Here is a 13,776-nt window from a genome sequence, read left to right on the forward strand (position 1 = left end):
TGATATGCAGCTAAAACTCCTGTATGACTTGGAAAATTTTAACCTCTGCATGTTTGGGAAAAGAGTAGCTGAGCAGACTATCAGACTAAAACTACAAGAGCTTTTCATAAGCAAAGCAGGGGAGCTAAAATGGAGTTGCACTCTGGAAGTATGAGGAAACTTCAAAGTGCATTTTAAAAATTATTAACAATATCTCCAGACATTTTGCAAAGGACCTGTTGTCATACAGAAAGACACAAATCTTAATTGTCTTAATGTGAAATTCCAGTCTGCTTTTTTATAATAGCCTGTTAATGCTGAAAAGGATTCTGACTTGTCTGGGGTTTTTTTATAAGTTTCCATTCTGGAAACTAATGTGTCAAGTGTGATTGCCCAAATAATGGTGATTTCCTCTTCCACTCCAATAAATGAGAAAGGGAAAACACACAAATTGTACGGTTCTCCCCCAGCATGACAGTATCGAGACTGGCTATCCCTTGTTTCTTATCTGCCCTGATGAATGGAGCAAGCCTGAGCCGCCTGTCCTGCAGTGAGGTCAGAGAGATAATAGCTGGGGCAGGAGGTGGGGAGCTGTCTACACTCAGGACCCCCTGTGGGATGCACTTTCTTGGTTGCTGTTTACATCCCAGCTCTGAAAAAGACTGGTGGGCCACAGACTTTTTGAGGGGTCCAGTTGTAGGAGGCCGCTTGGATAAGCTCTTTGGAGTATCCACATGAGAACTGAGGGACTGGCTGGTCAGGCAGGATGTTCCTGCTGGACTCTGAGGTTCAGAAACTGAGGTGGATACTGCAGCTCATCCTTTCGAGTTGTAGTTTAGACTGCTGTTTAAAATCAAGTCTGAAGCATGGACATTGTTCATCTTAAACTTTACTGAAGAAAAGTCTGAGATGGTTTGGTGCCTGATCTGCTTGTTTTCTGTGGCACTGTCGAGGGTTAAGATTGCGGGGTGACAATAAAACCCTGGCAGATGTATTGTTAGCCCCCTCTCCCCCTCCCACACTTCCCCCTCCCTCTCCCCCCTTTTTCACTAAAGAGAGGCGATTGGGAGGAAAAGAAGCACAGAGTGAAGAGAGTTGGAAAAAATTAAAGATGTTTTACTAATGCTACTAATAAGAATAGAGAAAATAATACAAAATATACAAAACCAATCTTGAAAGTCTCAGCAACTGCAGAGCCGGCACCCAAAGTCCTGGATTAGACTCTGCAGCCAATCGGAGCTGGATTCAGTCTCTCACTAGGCCTCAGTTCGCAGGGATGACTAGCAAGGTCCTCTCTTAAGGTCGGCCATAAGCAGCAGGGAAAAGGGAAAAGCAACAAAGATCCTCGTGATCTCCCACTTTTATATGAAGTATTCACGTGAATGGAATGTTATACACAGTTGGTCAGTTTCTTGGTCTCTTTCTTCTCGTCGCCCCTCTCGCGAGATGTCCATCTGTGCTTATCAATAAGTTTGCATTCCATTGCTGTGTTTACCAAAACATGTGTCTGGTTCTCCAGGAAAATGCAGCTAATATGAAGGCTTTAGCTGACAGGCAAAATTCACTGAAAGAGAAACTTGTTTTTACCAAAACCAGGACAGGCACTAACCAACCAGAACTTTAAGGTAACACCTGTATTAGCCATATTACTGTATTAGCCCAAAGCATAACCTTTTCAAACCAGGACTTGCTTGTGTCATGCAAATCTCAAAGTACAGATGGAGAAAAAGACTGCACAGGCAAATCAAACTTGGCAAAAAGCCAGTTTCATGTCTGTATTGCATAGAAGTTTGCTGGAAAGCAATAAGTTTCATTGTACTTCCATCTTATGGCTCCTGGCAAGCACATTCCCACAGTTCCCCTTTCTTTACTGTAGAGATCTCCTGCTCTGCGCTGGAGAAGGTCTTAGCCCAGTGGTTCTCATTTAGGAGGTTAACACCAATTCCCCTGCGGTGGTAATTGCTTTGGTTGCTGTTCCAGGTAGCTCACCTTGTCTTTTGTAGTCAATTTTTCTTTTGCCAGTGCACAGCCCCCAAGAGGTTTCTAGGCTTAATGCAAAATGGGAGACTGGAGACTAAGACACGGCTTTACAGGTGACAGTCTGAGGTTAATCCTGGCTGCTAGAAGGATGACCAACGTTGTCTGTCCCTTTGTCCTAAGGCATAAAGCTGCAGTTTTGTTTGGTCTTTGATGTACTCCTCAGAGCCTTTAGGAAAATCAGGCCAAGTCTTTCAGTTGTCATTTAAGGGTATTTATTAGGACATAATCTAAAATCTGCTGTTGCCTGTTACCTACGTATCTCTTAAACTTGTAGCTGTGATTTTGGTGTGTTTGTGTCTTGTTTTGTTTTTTAAGAGGACAAATTATTTTATGGCTGTATTTCTTAAATGACACTGAGGAATAAGACAAGCCCAGGACACCTGATTAAGCTGAAAACATAACTGGTTTTAGTCATCTACTTAAAAAATTCTGAACAGTGGTATCACTGCAAAGCAGCAGTGTTCTGCCTGCATGCAGCTCAGCAGGTCAGCCTGTGAACTATTACCATTTTCAACCCAGTGTATTATGGTAAGGAGTATATTTAATGAGTGTGTCAAATACCCTTTGGGATATGAAGTCCATCACAGGACTGTTTTTGACAGTAAGAGTTTCAGCCATCTGATTTTAACCTGCCACAACACATTTCTCAGAGCCCTGAAAACACGACAGCAAGGAACTGGATTTTTCAATTTCTGTAATGTTTTGCAGGGGGCAATGAAAGCAGAGCCATAGCTGATACAGATTCTTTATTGGATGTTATTGAACAGTTTGTCCAGTTCTACAAGCTTGAAAATGGAGCACATCATAAAAATGTTTTGAAGGAAGATGCAGTGAAGCAATTTGTGAAACAGCTGTCTTCTGTGAAAGGTACAGCGAGTTCCCATTCTCCCCTCCACAAAACTCAATTGCTGTGAAAAATGTGTTTGATGCTAACATACAGCTTTTGGTCTCTTGCCCTTCCTCCCCTTCCCTGCTTCTGCAACTGATATTACTCAAACAGTGCACTTCTACTTATTTTTACTGTTGTGTTTTGCACTTAGAACCACCAGAATATGCACAAAATTTCAGTATGATGAATCAAAATGTTCAAACGTGTTTGTCTGTCAGCATCAGGACAAAAAGATGCAAGTGTACTTTCAGCTTAATGGAGTTCATTATGCTGAAATCAGTTTACAATGAGATTGATTTTATTATGTGGTTTGAGTGAGTTGTGTTGTCTTGGTTGTCTTGCAGAAATTCCTGAAGGGATGATTTGCAACATCTCCCATGACTGTGCTAACAGCTTCATAAAACAGTTACTGGAGAAGCAGATGTGGCCTAAAGTTTTGCTGCTGCTAACAGGGAAAGCCAATGGGGAAGCGCCGTCTGGTGGAGGACTCTTCAAAAACTGCAGTCTTACTGATGTTGACATTGGCAACATTATCCAGCAATTTGACAAATCAGATGAGCAAGTGCACCTCATAAGATGCTTGATTGAACAAGGAGGTGAAAAACCGTGCAATATTGATGTGTTATCACAGATCAGACATTTTATTTGGCATGTTTGGAGCAACATTGTTTCAGAAATACCAACATATATTTTTTTGTGGCTGTGTCTTAACTGCAGGAGCTTGTTGGAGTGTAGTTGATTGGCTGCATCCGCTATGTGTGACATGGGGAAGCTAGTAAGGCTGTGTGGGATGGAAGATGTTTTTCAAATGAAATTGGGATGTGAGGGTTGGTAAAAGATAAAAGGCCAAAGATTATTGTTACTTCTTTGCTTGTAGTTTGTTTTTTAATTTCTCTGTCTTCAGCCACAGTATTATCCTCATAGAAACTGTAAGCCAGGGTTCAGCCTGTTGTTACAAGTAATTGACTGCTTCAGTGATTTCAAAGGCATAAGCAGATGTCTTTCTTTTTTTAGCTAGCGTAGACATCATAGTTTTTCTTGTTTCGCTTGAGGTTTATTCCTAGGATCACTCTGGCATTTTTCATTTCATTATTTAGCTTGATGTTAGCTATAAATTATGGGCACACAGTCCTGCTGCAACCTTGTGAGTGCCAGAGGTGCAAGAAGGCTTCTTGTTTCAATCAGTGACTGACTCACTTGAAGACACGTTCTCGCTTTTTTGTCTTCCTATCACAACAGGAGAACTGGTTGCTCAACTTAATGGGAGATCAGAGGAGATTCTGAAGATTTTCTTAGTCAGTAACTCTTTAACAGATGCATGTAAAAAGCTGACAAAAAAAATGTCACCTGCTCAGCAGTCAGCATGTACCTTCATCTGTTTAGAATTTTGTGTAATTTGCAGATTTGACCTATTGGATTTAACCCTTGATATTTTCATATTCTTCACACCAGCTCTGCCAGATGGGACTGGAACCAACTCGGAAATACCGCTGAAAATATGCCTCAAAAAGAAGTATTTTGAACTGGTATATTTGCTGCTGACCAAAGGTGCAGATCCTCGAAATGTCTCTATTGCACAAGGAGATACCCCTTTGCATGCTGCAGTTTCCATCTGTTTAAATAATAGAGGTAAGGCTTGTGTCTGCCTGGGCCGAGGCGTCACAAAGGGCTCTAGCAGAAGTGCACCGTTCGTTTTCACAGCAGCTGTTGAAAACGTCCCCGTTTCTTACCTGTCCAGCCCACTGCCCCTTCTGCTGCTGTTTACTGATGTGATAGCAGCAGATCAGGGTGTTTGACTGTGTGTCAGACCCCAAAGTTTGCAGGTCAGAGGATACACACCAGTCTTTGTTAAGCTGATGCGTTCTGCTTTCTGGTTGCAGTGGCTGGGACTGAGAGGAGAGTTAATGGCAGCTCAGCTGACCAGGGAGAATCAAACAGCTGTAATGTTACTGTTTTAGGAACATATTCTTCTGTAATCAAGCTGGTTTAGAAAGGGGAGCTCCTCTTTGAAACCCTGTAAAATGTGTACTGAGTGGGAATGAAGCAAACAGGAAGGATCTAGGAAGAAACAAAGGAAAACGCAGAGCAATGACAGCAGACTTTAAAGGAAATTCTGCAGTGGCATCTGAAATCTGTTTCTCTGTTTAGTTGTAAATCAAGCAAAGTTTAGTTCAGAGGAGTAGTGAGTGAAAGGACTGTAGGGCTTACATGAAGAAATTCAGATGAACTATCAAATTAAGCCCCAAGTCAGGTTTGATTTTAAATTAAGAAAAAAAAAAAAGAGATGAAGAATTAAAATAGTTAAAAATCCTGAATTTATTAAAGTACACACATTTAGTTTAGTAGCTTTAGAGAGATTAAAAGCATAAATACTGCCAGTTGTAAATCATAAATCAGAAGATTATGAAGTACAGTGACAATATCTTAAGCTATGTGAAGAAATTCCACCTCAAAAAACTTTACAATGATTTTGGTGTGTCACTATTTTACAGTTAGGAAAGAAAAGTTGCACATATATTATCTAGTTTAAATCACATCTATTATCTGGATTAAATCCAGAAAGCCACAAAGTGTATGTATATATTTTGTTCTGTTTTGTTTTGTTTTGTTTTGTTTTCCTGGGGAGGTATTATGATAATCTTCTTTTGTAGGAGATTGTTCTAGGGACCTCAGATATCTGGAAATAATTTGTATTTGCCACAGGTTACTTTAGTAAACCAAAGTTATCTGCAGCAGATTACTTCTGGATGGCATATTAAAATGAAGCAAGTGACCCCAGAGCGGTACCCAGAGCTGCTGCCTGTGCACATGACCCGAGTCACCAGCCCACACTGGGTAGCAGCCGGGGCTGGTGTTGGAAGGTGAACAAATGTGTCTGCACCTGGAGGTTAAAAAAGGAATGAAACTGACTGATGCTGCAGGAACAATTGCAGCACTAGGGATTTTTAAGGCTTTGCTGCCATTGCATTGTTTTTCCTGGATATTAAAAAAACTCACTTTTGAGCCATTTCAAATAAGCATATTTTACAAGCATGAAATGTGGATTTTTTTTTTTTAATTTTGAAAGCAAGTTGATTTTAATTTAATAGCTGCAAGAAAAAAAGGGTATTAAAAATTGTTGACCTGCAAAGCAGCCTTGTAAAGCAAGTGATTATTTTTTGTGTTCTTTCTTTCAGATAACACTGGTTTTAACATCCTGAACTATCTACTTGATCTCTTTGCTTCAAGACCTTCTGATTTTCCATTTCTTAATCCAAACATACAAGATGAGAATGGAAATACAGTGATGCATGTTATTTTTCAGAGAGGATTTTCAAAACAGGCTAAGAGAATAATGGAGTCATTGGCAAAATTTGATGTTAACTTTAATATAAAAAACAAATTGGGAAGAGATGTGAGGTATAGAATTAAAAAAAATGACCCACTGCTACTTGCTTGGAATAATGCCACATTGGAGAAGAAGAAGCACCGACAGGATATAGCAGGGCAGTCAGTTAAAACATCTAAGCCCGTTCCAGCCTCTGAGATTTCACAGCCAAAGAGCACAGGGCGTTCTTCATCTGGATCCTCATTAAAGGCACCATCTGGCAACACATTGCATAATGTTTTAAAAGCCCCATGTTCTGTAAAGACAAAGAAAGATCAATTGGTAAAGCAGGAAACAGAAAGAATAAATAGCCCGTTAACGCTGCGGGAAAGTCTAGTGCAGGCAATCACAGCTTTAATTCAGCAATTGAAACTGGGTGACACCCTGAGAAAGGATCATCCTCTGGTACAAAAGCCATCTTCAGCCCAGACTAATTTGGAGGAGGAAAGAAGTGAGTCCTCACAACCTTCTGGAAGCATAGCTTATCCTGAAGGAAAAGGGGATGACTGGGAGAAAAATAAGGGAGCAGGGGAATTTAGTATGGACCTGCCTAGTGGAGGGAAGAAAGAACCAGAGGAAGAGGAGGGGATGATTCTGGATATTGAGGCATATGTGCAGGAGTTCGATAACATGACCTGGGAAATAGAGTGCACTCCTGAAATGCTGAAGACATTGGGCAGCAAAGCGGTGCCTCATTATCTGAAAACTAAAACTATAAAGACAATTAAGCAGCTTGGCAATGGGGAATGGACTAGGGGTCTTCAGAAGCCACTGAAACATTTGAAAGCTGATATCCAGCTTTATGAAGCGAAGTTGGGCAAAGGTGCAAGAATGCTGTGGGAACTTGCCATCGACTTTTCTCCTCGTTGCAGTGAGAGTGCAGAAAAGATTATGGAGGCAGAACAGACAGAAAGTCTTCCAGAAAAATCAGGTAGAGTTTACACGGAAATAATCAGAATTTGGGCCATTGTTCTTGACCACTGCAAGCTGAACCGTGTCTTAGATAATATATGTATTTCCTACAATCGTGGTTTATCCTGCATCTTGAGGAAAAAGCTCAAGGGCATAAATGAAGGACATCAGAACCACAACGTGACAACACAGAAGCGTGTTCCACGTTGTTACATTGAAGATCTAGAGGCAGAAAAATCAAAAGAACATACCATACCTGAGTATTTCCCTCCAGCTAGTGCAGCAGAATTGGAATACAACATAATGAAATTTCACAGCTTCAGTACTAACATGGCACTTAACATTATAAATGATGTACATTCTTCTGTTGAATACCCCTTCCGAGTCGGGGAGTTGGAGTACGCAGTAATTGACCTCAATCCAAAGCCCATGGAACCAATCATTTTAATTGGACGAAGTGGGACAGGGAAGACGACTTGCTGCTTGTATAGGCTTTGGAAGAAATTCTATTCATACTGGGAAAAATCCACCTTGGCAAATGGTCCTCTGCTGGAGAGGCAAACTTGGCAGCAAAGGCAGTACAGTGGCATTGAAGAAGCTCAGTTACAGAAGGAAGAGAGTGAACTAAATCAAGACAGTGATGATTCCAGTGAGGAGCAAGTGAGCGATGAGCAAGACGAAGACAGTGAGGATGAAAAGGTTCCTGCAAGCACAAGTGGTGCAGAAATGAATTTGTGTGATGACCATGAAGACGACCAAATGTGTGGTGCAGAAGCATCTGACAGGCTGGAGCACCTGCACCAGATCTTTGTGACAAAAAATCCTGTCCTGTGCCAAGAAGTTCAGAAGAATTTTATTGAACTTAGCAAGTCTTCCAAGGTAACCAGTCACTTCAAGCCCCTGGAGCCAAATGTTCACAAGCTACAGGACATTAAAGATGAAAACTTTCCACTCTTTGTCACCTCCAAGCAGTTGTTGCTTTTACTGGATGCATCCATGCCTGATCCATTTTTTCCAAGAAATGAAGATGGAAGCCTTAAAAGAATCATTGTGGGTTGGAGTCCTCAGGAAGACTTGGTGGTACCAAATTGGCAAGATGAAGATGAAGAAGGTAATGTTGAAGCAGAACACGATGATGAAAGAGCTGCAGATGGGTACTCTAGGGAAAGTGATCTTCGGACTTTTGTGACTTACGATGTATTTGCAAATGAAATATGGCCAAAAATGATAAAAGGTAAAAGCTTGTACAATCCAGCACTGATTTGGAAAGAAATAAAGTCATTTCTGAAAGGCTCTTTTGAGGCACTCAGTTGCTCTGGGGGTAAACTTACTGAGGAGCAGTACAAAAAGCTAGGCCGAAAGAGAGCACCAAACTTCACAGAAGACAGAAGTGAAATTTATCACCTCTTTTGTCTTTATCAGCAGATACGATCGCAGAGAGGTTACTTTGATGAAGAAGATTTGCTATATAATTTATCTCAAAGACTCTCAAAGCTCAGGGTGCTGCCATGGTCCGTCCATGAGTTTTATGGTGATGAGATACAGGATTTCACCCAAGCTGAGCTAGCACTGCTAATGAAATGTGTCAATGACCCTAATGCCATGTTTCTAACTGGTGACACAGCCCAGAGCATAATGAAAGGAGTTGCTTTTCGTTTTAGTGATTTGAGGTCACTGTTTCATTATGCAAGCAAGAATTCCATGAGCAAGAAGCAGCGTATTCGAAAGCCGAAAAGGATATATCAGTTGTACCAGAACTACAGGTCCCATTCAGGTAGAGTAACAAATTTATTTATGATCTGAACCTGTGCAGATGTCACTAATGATTGAAGTTTTCTACTGGTGAATGCAAAGCATCTTTAAGCAGCCTGTTTTTTTAAGAGATCAGATGGTCACCTTTTTCTGACATGCAAATTCTGTGTTTTGAAACCTGAACTGGAAAACAAGAATTAACTTTTTTTGAACACTCATGCTTACTGCATGTTTTGACTGTATTTATTTGAAGGAAAACTAAACAAATATGATTAATCATAACCATTTCTGTTGTCCCATCCCCAAATTGCTAGACTTTGCAGCATTGGTGCACTACTTCTGCTTTTCTTACTTGTTTCTCATTTAGGACCCTCATTTTGTGAGGATGCTGCTAAGTCTTTGTAACATCTGTTCTGATCTTTATTACGCCCAAGAATAAGGTGCATTCAAAATGGCAGAAATATGAAGTGGACCTTACAGCTTTTCTTCTCTGACTGGTGTTTTTTGCCATGTTATTTCTTAATTTCAAAATTCTAAAAAAAATCCTTTAAGAGTATGTTTGTGAGAGAGTACGAGACAGACTGAAATTTAAAAACTGTGTTCTGCTTATTTCAGGTATTCTCCGTTTAGCGTCTGGAGTGGTTGATTTGCTTCAGCATTATTTCCCAGAATCTTTTGATCGTCTTCCTAAGGACTGTGGTCTCTTTGATGGGCCAAAACCTACGGTCTTGGAGTCCTGCAGTGTTAGTGACCTAGCAATTCTGTTGAGGGGCAACAAAAGGAAAACGCAGCCCATTGAATTTGGAGCACATCAGGTTTGCTTTTCTTACTTATACAGCTTTTTCCAGATTCTTTCAGCTCTGTTGCTAAATCAACATTTTATATGGACTGCCCACAACCTTGTTTTTGAAGCCCTTCTATCTCTCTGATAAATTATGCTTTTTAAACTTAGAAATCTTTATTGAGTTGGTTTCTGGTTCTTCTTAGTACATGTCTGGCTCTTTTTGTTCTTTTTTGCATCAGGTGTTGCCTGTCCCATCCCTTTCTAACTCCAAAATTTCTTACACCAGATCTGCAACTGTCTGCACATACCACGCATTTGTCAGTCTTCTAGTGGCAGCTTTGTGACCTTTTTTGCAGAGTGTACTGGTATGTCTGTGTTAAATGTTACCTGGTTTTGAGAAGGCTCTGGCATTTTTGTGACATGTTTGTATGCTTTCTCTATGCAGCTATTACCATTTTTTCCCGCTTCCTAATATATATGTTACTTTTATTAACGTATTTTGTGACAGGTGGTATTAGTGGCAAATGAAACTGCAAAGGAGAAGATACCTGAGGAACTCAGTCTAGCACTTGTACTGACAGTTTATGAAGCAAAGGGCTTGGAATTTGATGATGTACTCCTTTACAACTTTTTCACAGACTCAGAGGTATTTAATTCTTATCAATTTCCTGCATTTTTTCCTTGTCTTGATTTGACATGTGGTCTAATTGGTTTCCAGCTGGGGAAGGATTCTCTGTTTCCTCTGAAGATGGGTGGTTTAATCACAGTAGAAGACAGGGCTAATAGCTTTATGAATTGAGACTGTCTTCCCTTTGTGCTGCATTTTCCTTCAGACTGGCTGTTGCAATTTAAGGGAGAACTTTGGGGTTCACACAATAGTGCAAGCACGTGCACACGCACATTTCTGCTGCGTACTGAGACTACTCTGCTAGCTTACATCTCGCCAATTCTTTTGGTGTGCTAGCTCATGGACTTGGAGTCATGTCTCAGCCCCAAACAAAATGAAACAGAATCAGAGACCTTGTCTTTCCAGGGTTTCCTGTAACTCCGGACCTGGGAAGGCTGTTGTCCCCAAGGCTCCTTGCAAAGAGATATTGACCACAGCAGCTTCTCTGTTGTTGCTGAACATCCGTGAACTCTCCTCCTTCCCCCAGTGAGGCAGCATCCCTAGTGAACATGCCTGCATAGACTGAGGAATGCCCATGACTGAGCTGTTCTGCAGTTAAATATTCAGGGTGAATGTCTCTGTTGCAGATACCCTCTGCCTCTAGCCCTCAAAACAGTTTCTCATGTGATTTTTAGCTGAAAATGTATAGTCCACCCCAGGAGGTTTTTAAGTTTAATATCAAATTTACTTATTTGATGCATTAGGTGTTGCATATGATTTAGCCTTAGCAGAATGATACAGCAGTATCCTGAAATCACAAGACAAGCATAATATAAGTGGCCATATACAGCAGAATCACAATACAAATGTGATTTCTATTAGCAGTCCCTATATGCTCCACCATCATGGTGCTGTGTGTCCCCAGGAAGTAATACATAGTCTGAAGCTGGCTCAAGCCAATTGTACTCTTCCAGGTTTGTTTTGCTCGTTGCTCACTTTTTGCTGTACCATATATTCATTTTCCCCCATGTTGGTCTCAGTGGCTCAGGAGCACATTGCTCTGTACTAGGTATTTTAGAGAAAGTTGTTCATTTGGCTTGATGGCTGCCTGCTACAGACGTGTATCTCAAAGATTACCCTCTATTCCAACTAGTGCCGAGATGAACTTCAGCTTTCTTGGTGAAAATTGATGGTTATTCTGTAAATTCTTCCCTGAGATTGTTGTTGTTTATCTCCACTCGTCTCCTCTGAGCATTCTTCAGCTGGGGGGGTGCATTGGTCAGTCACAATGTAGAGCCTTATCTTTTGCATATGTGGATAGTAGTTGTTGCTCCTTACAAGTAAACCTCATTCTCATGACTTTTTAGGCTAGCAAAGAATGGAAGATAATTTCTTCTTATACTCCTGATTCAGATGTGCAAGTAGGAAGAAAATTGCTAGTCGAAGTGCCTTTAGAGGATGCTACTGGTGTGCAAAAAAGAACTCCTTTTAGTGTAGAAATGTACAAGGTGAGTTTTTCTTAGCACTGGGAACAGGATAAACTAAATTCTTAAGTCTTAGAAGTAGGGAGATTTCTTGAAGAAATCCTTTGATACTTTAGTTGCGTGTTTATTGAGCTTACTTTATCTTTTTGGTTGTTCACATTTGTATTAATATAATCTTGATTTTGAAACATAAGAGGTTTTTTGCAAATGTAATTTGATAAGAGAGCAAAAACTACGTTTAATAGACTTTTATGTATATTTGCAGAACAGCTGTGGTTAAAGCAAATCAGCGTGGTGATATTTATTGTTACTTCAGTCTGGTTTCAGATCGGTGGTGTCATTACCTTAAAATTAAGGGAACTTTTTAGAATCCAGTGAATCAGATATTTTCAGGATTGTATTCTAAAAAATGAATAATTGTATGTGCAAGTGATTAGAAGGAAAATGGACCATCACACCTGCAGCTGCTAGATTTGCTGTAGCAGTAGTTGCATGCGAATTAGCTGTATAATGGCTTATGTAATTGAAAATCACATATTTAATATTTAGATTTGCTTACTTAAAGGTAGTTTCTTATTTATTTTTAATTCTGCATATGTTCACTGTTTTCTTATAGTTGCAAAGTACGTATCTTTCTAACAATCTAGCTCATCTGGCATTTTATTTTATTTTGGTTTGTTGCTTTTTGTTTTTGGCTTCTGCTTCAGATGCTGAATGGAGAACTAAAGCAATTGTATACTGCCATTACAAGAGCCAGAGTAAATCTTTGGATCTTTGATGAAGACAGTGATAAACGGGCCCCAGCTTTTAAGTATTTCATTAAAAGAGAATTTGTTCAGGTTGTCAAAGCAGATGAAAAGAAAGGTAAAGTTATCCTAAAACTTTCTTAAAAGACTTTCAGACAGGACAGCCTACTTATACTTTCTTGCTTTTAGGCTGTGTAATAAAGCTGGTTAAATTCCTTGTTCCCTCTAACAGTATGCCTTGATAACTGCCCTTGCAAATTTCCACTGATTTCAGTGGGTCTTATTTCTTTTGGCTCCAAAGATCAGTTGTATATGTTAATACATAACTTCATTATTAATTCATTAGTATAAGTTTTCCTGCTGTTGCAGAAGAGTCAGAGATCACTCAGATCTGATCTAGTAGTTAATTGAATTCTAACAAGTAGATTTAGGTATGTAAAATACATACCTAAATGATGGATTGGCAGTCAATACTATTTACTACACTTAATTAGTATGGGATATGAGGATTATCACATAAGCTTACTATACATATCTTCCACGTTACATGCATGCAAAATATGTCACCATCCCGTTGATACCTGGTGTCGGGTAAGGGCAATTTCTCGGCCTCAAGGGTTAACCCTGAGAAATGTCCCAACTCAAGGGGAGATCAGAGCTCCTCAGCCAGCCGCTGTGGGGAGGGATTGCTCAATGGACCCTGATGGCTGCAGATATTTATAGCGTGGAGTGTTTGATTTGTAGTCACATTTTCTGCTGTGTTGATAGTTTCAGCCACTTATCAGACCAGTCTCCAGCCAAACTGTGTTTTTTGTTTCGGTGCTGTGTTCTCACTGGTAGCCTCACACAGTAGGATTTACTTGGGTTAGGCCTCCTTGATGAGCTTCTGCTCGGACCAAAGTTTAGTTAGTTCAAACAGGAGGAGTGCATCTGTCACACCTGCACAGTAATGAAGGCTGTTGACAGAAAGCCATCCCAGCTAAAAACATTTTATCAAATGAAAGAATACAGTTTCTATAAAAACAGTGGATTTCCTCAAAGGTTTGTCTAAAAAACAAGCATGATTTTTAAAGGTCTTTCAAAACCAAACCAAGCTTGTTGATTTTCAGTGCTGATTGAGAGGGATAAAATATATTAACTCATAGTTACCATTACTGGTGTGAACTCAAATCATAAAGAGTTAGGAACATTATGATATGTTAATGCTTAGTTTTTG

The 13,776-nt window shown here is 40.1% G+C and overlaps 1 protein-coding gene across 3 annotated transcripts in view; it reads left to right on the forward strand.

The window, feature by feature from the left end:
* TRANK1 (tetratricopeptide repeat and ankyrin repeat containing 1) overlaps positions 1-13,776 on the forward strand; it is a 56,899-nt gene that overhangs the window by 26,910 nt on the left and 16,213 nt on the right. For all 3 annotated transcript variants that reach the window (XM_065051850.1, XM_065051852.1, XM_065051849.1), the window contains 8 exons: positions 2,728-2,886; positions 3,253-3,504; positions 4,361-4,537; positions 6,085-8,961; positions 9,555-9,754; positions 10,232-10,369; positions 11,698-11,838; positions 12,522-12,678. In XM_065051850.1, coding sequence (XP_064907922.1) covers positions 2,728-2,886; positions 3,253-3,504; positions 4,361-4,537; positions 6,085-8,961; positions 9,555-9,754; positions 10,232-10,369; positions 11,698-11,838; positions 12,522-12,678 — 4,101 coding nt within the window. The remainder of the gene's footprint in view (positions 1-2,727; positions 2,887-3,252; positions 3,505-4,360; positions 4,538-6,084; positions 8,962-9,554; positions 9,755-10,231; positions 10,370-11,697; positions 11,839-12,521; positions 12,679-13,776) is intronic.

Source organism: Columba livia, chromosome 2 (genome assembly GCF_036013475.1).
Source record: "Columba livia isolate bColLiv1 breed racing homer chromosome 2, bColLiv1.pat.W.v2, whole genome shotgun sequence".
Classification (NCBI taxonomy): Eukaryota; Metazoa; Chordata; class Aves; order Columbiformes; family Columbidae; genus Columba; species Columba livia.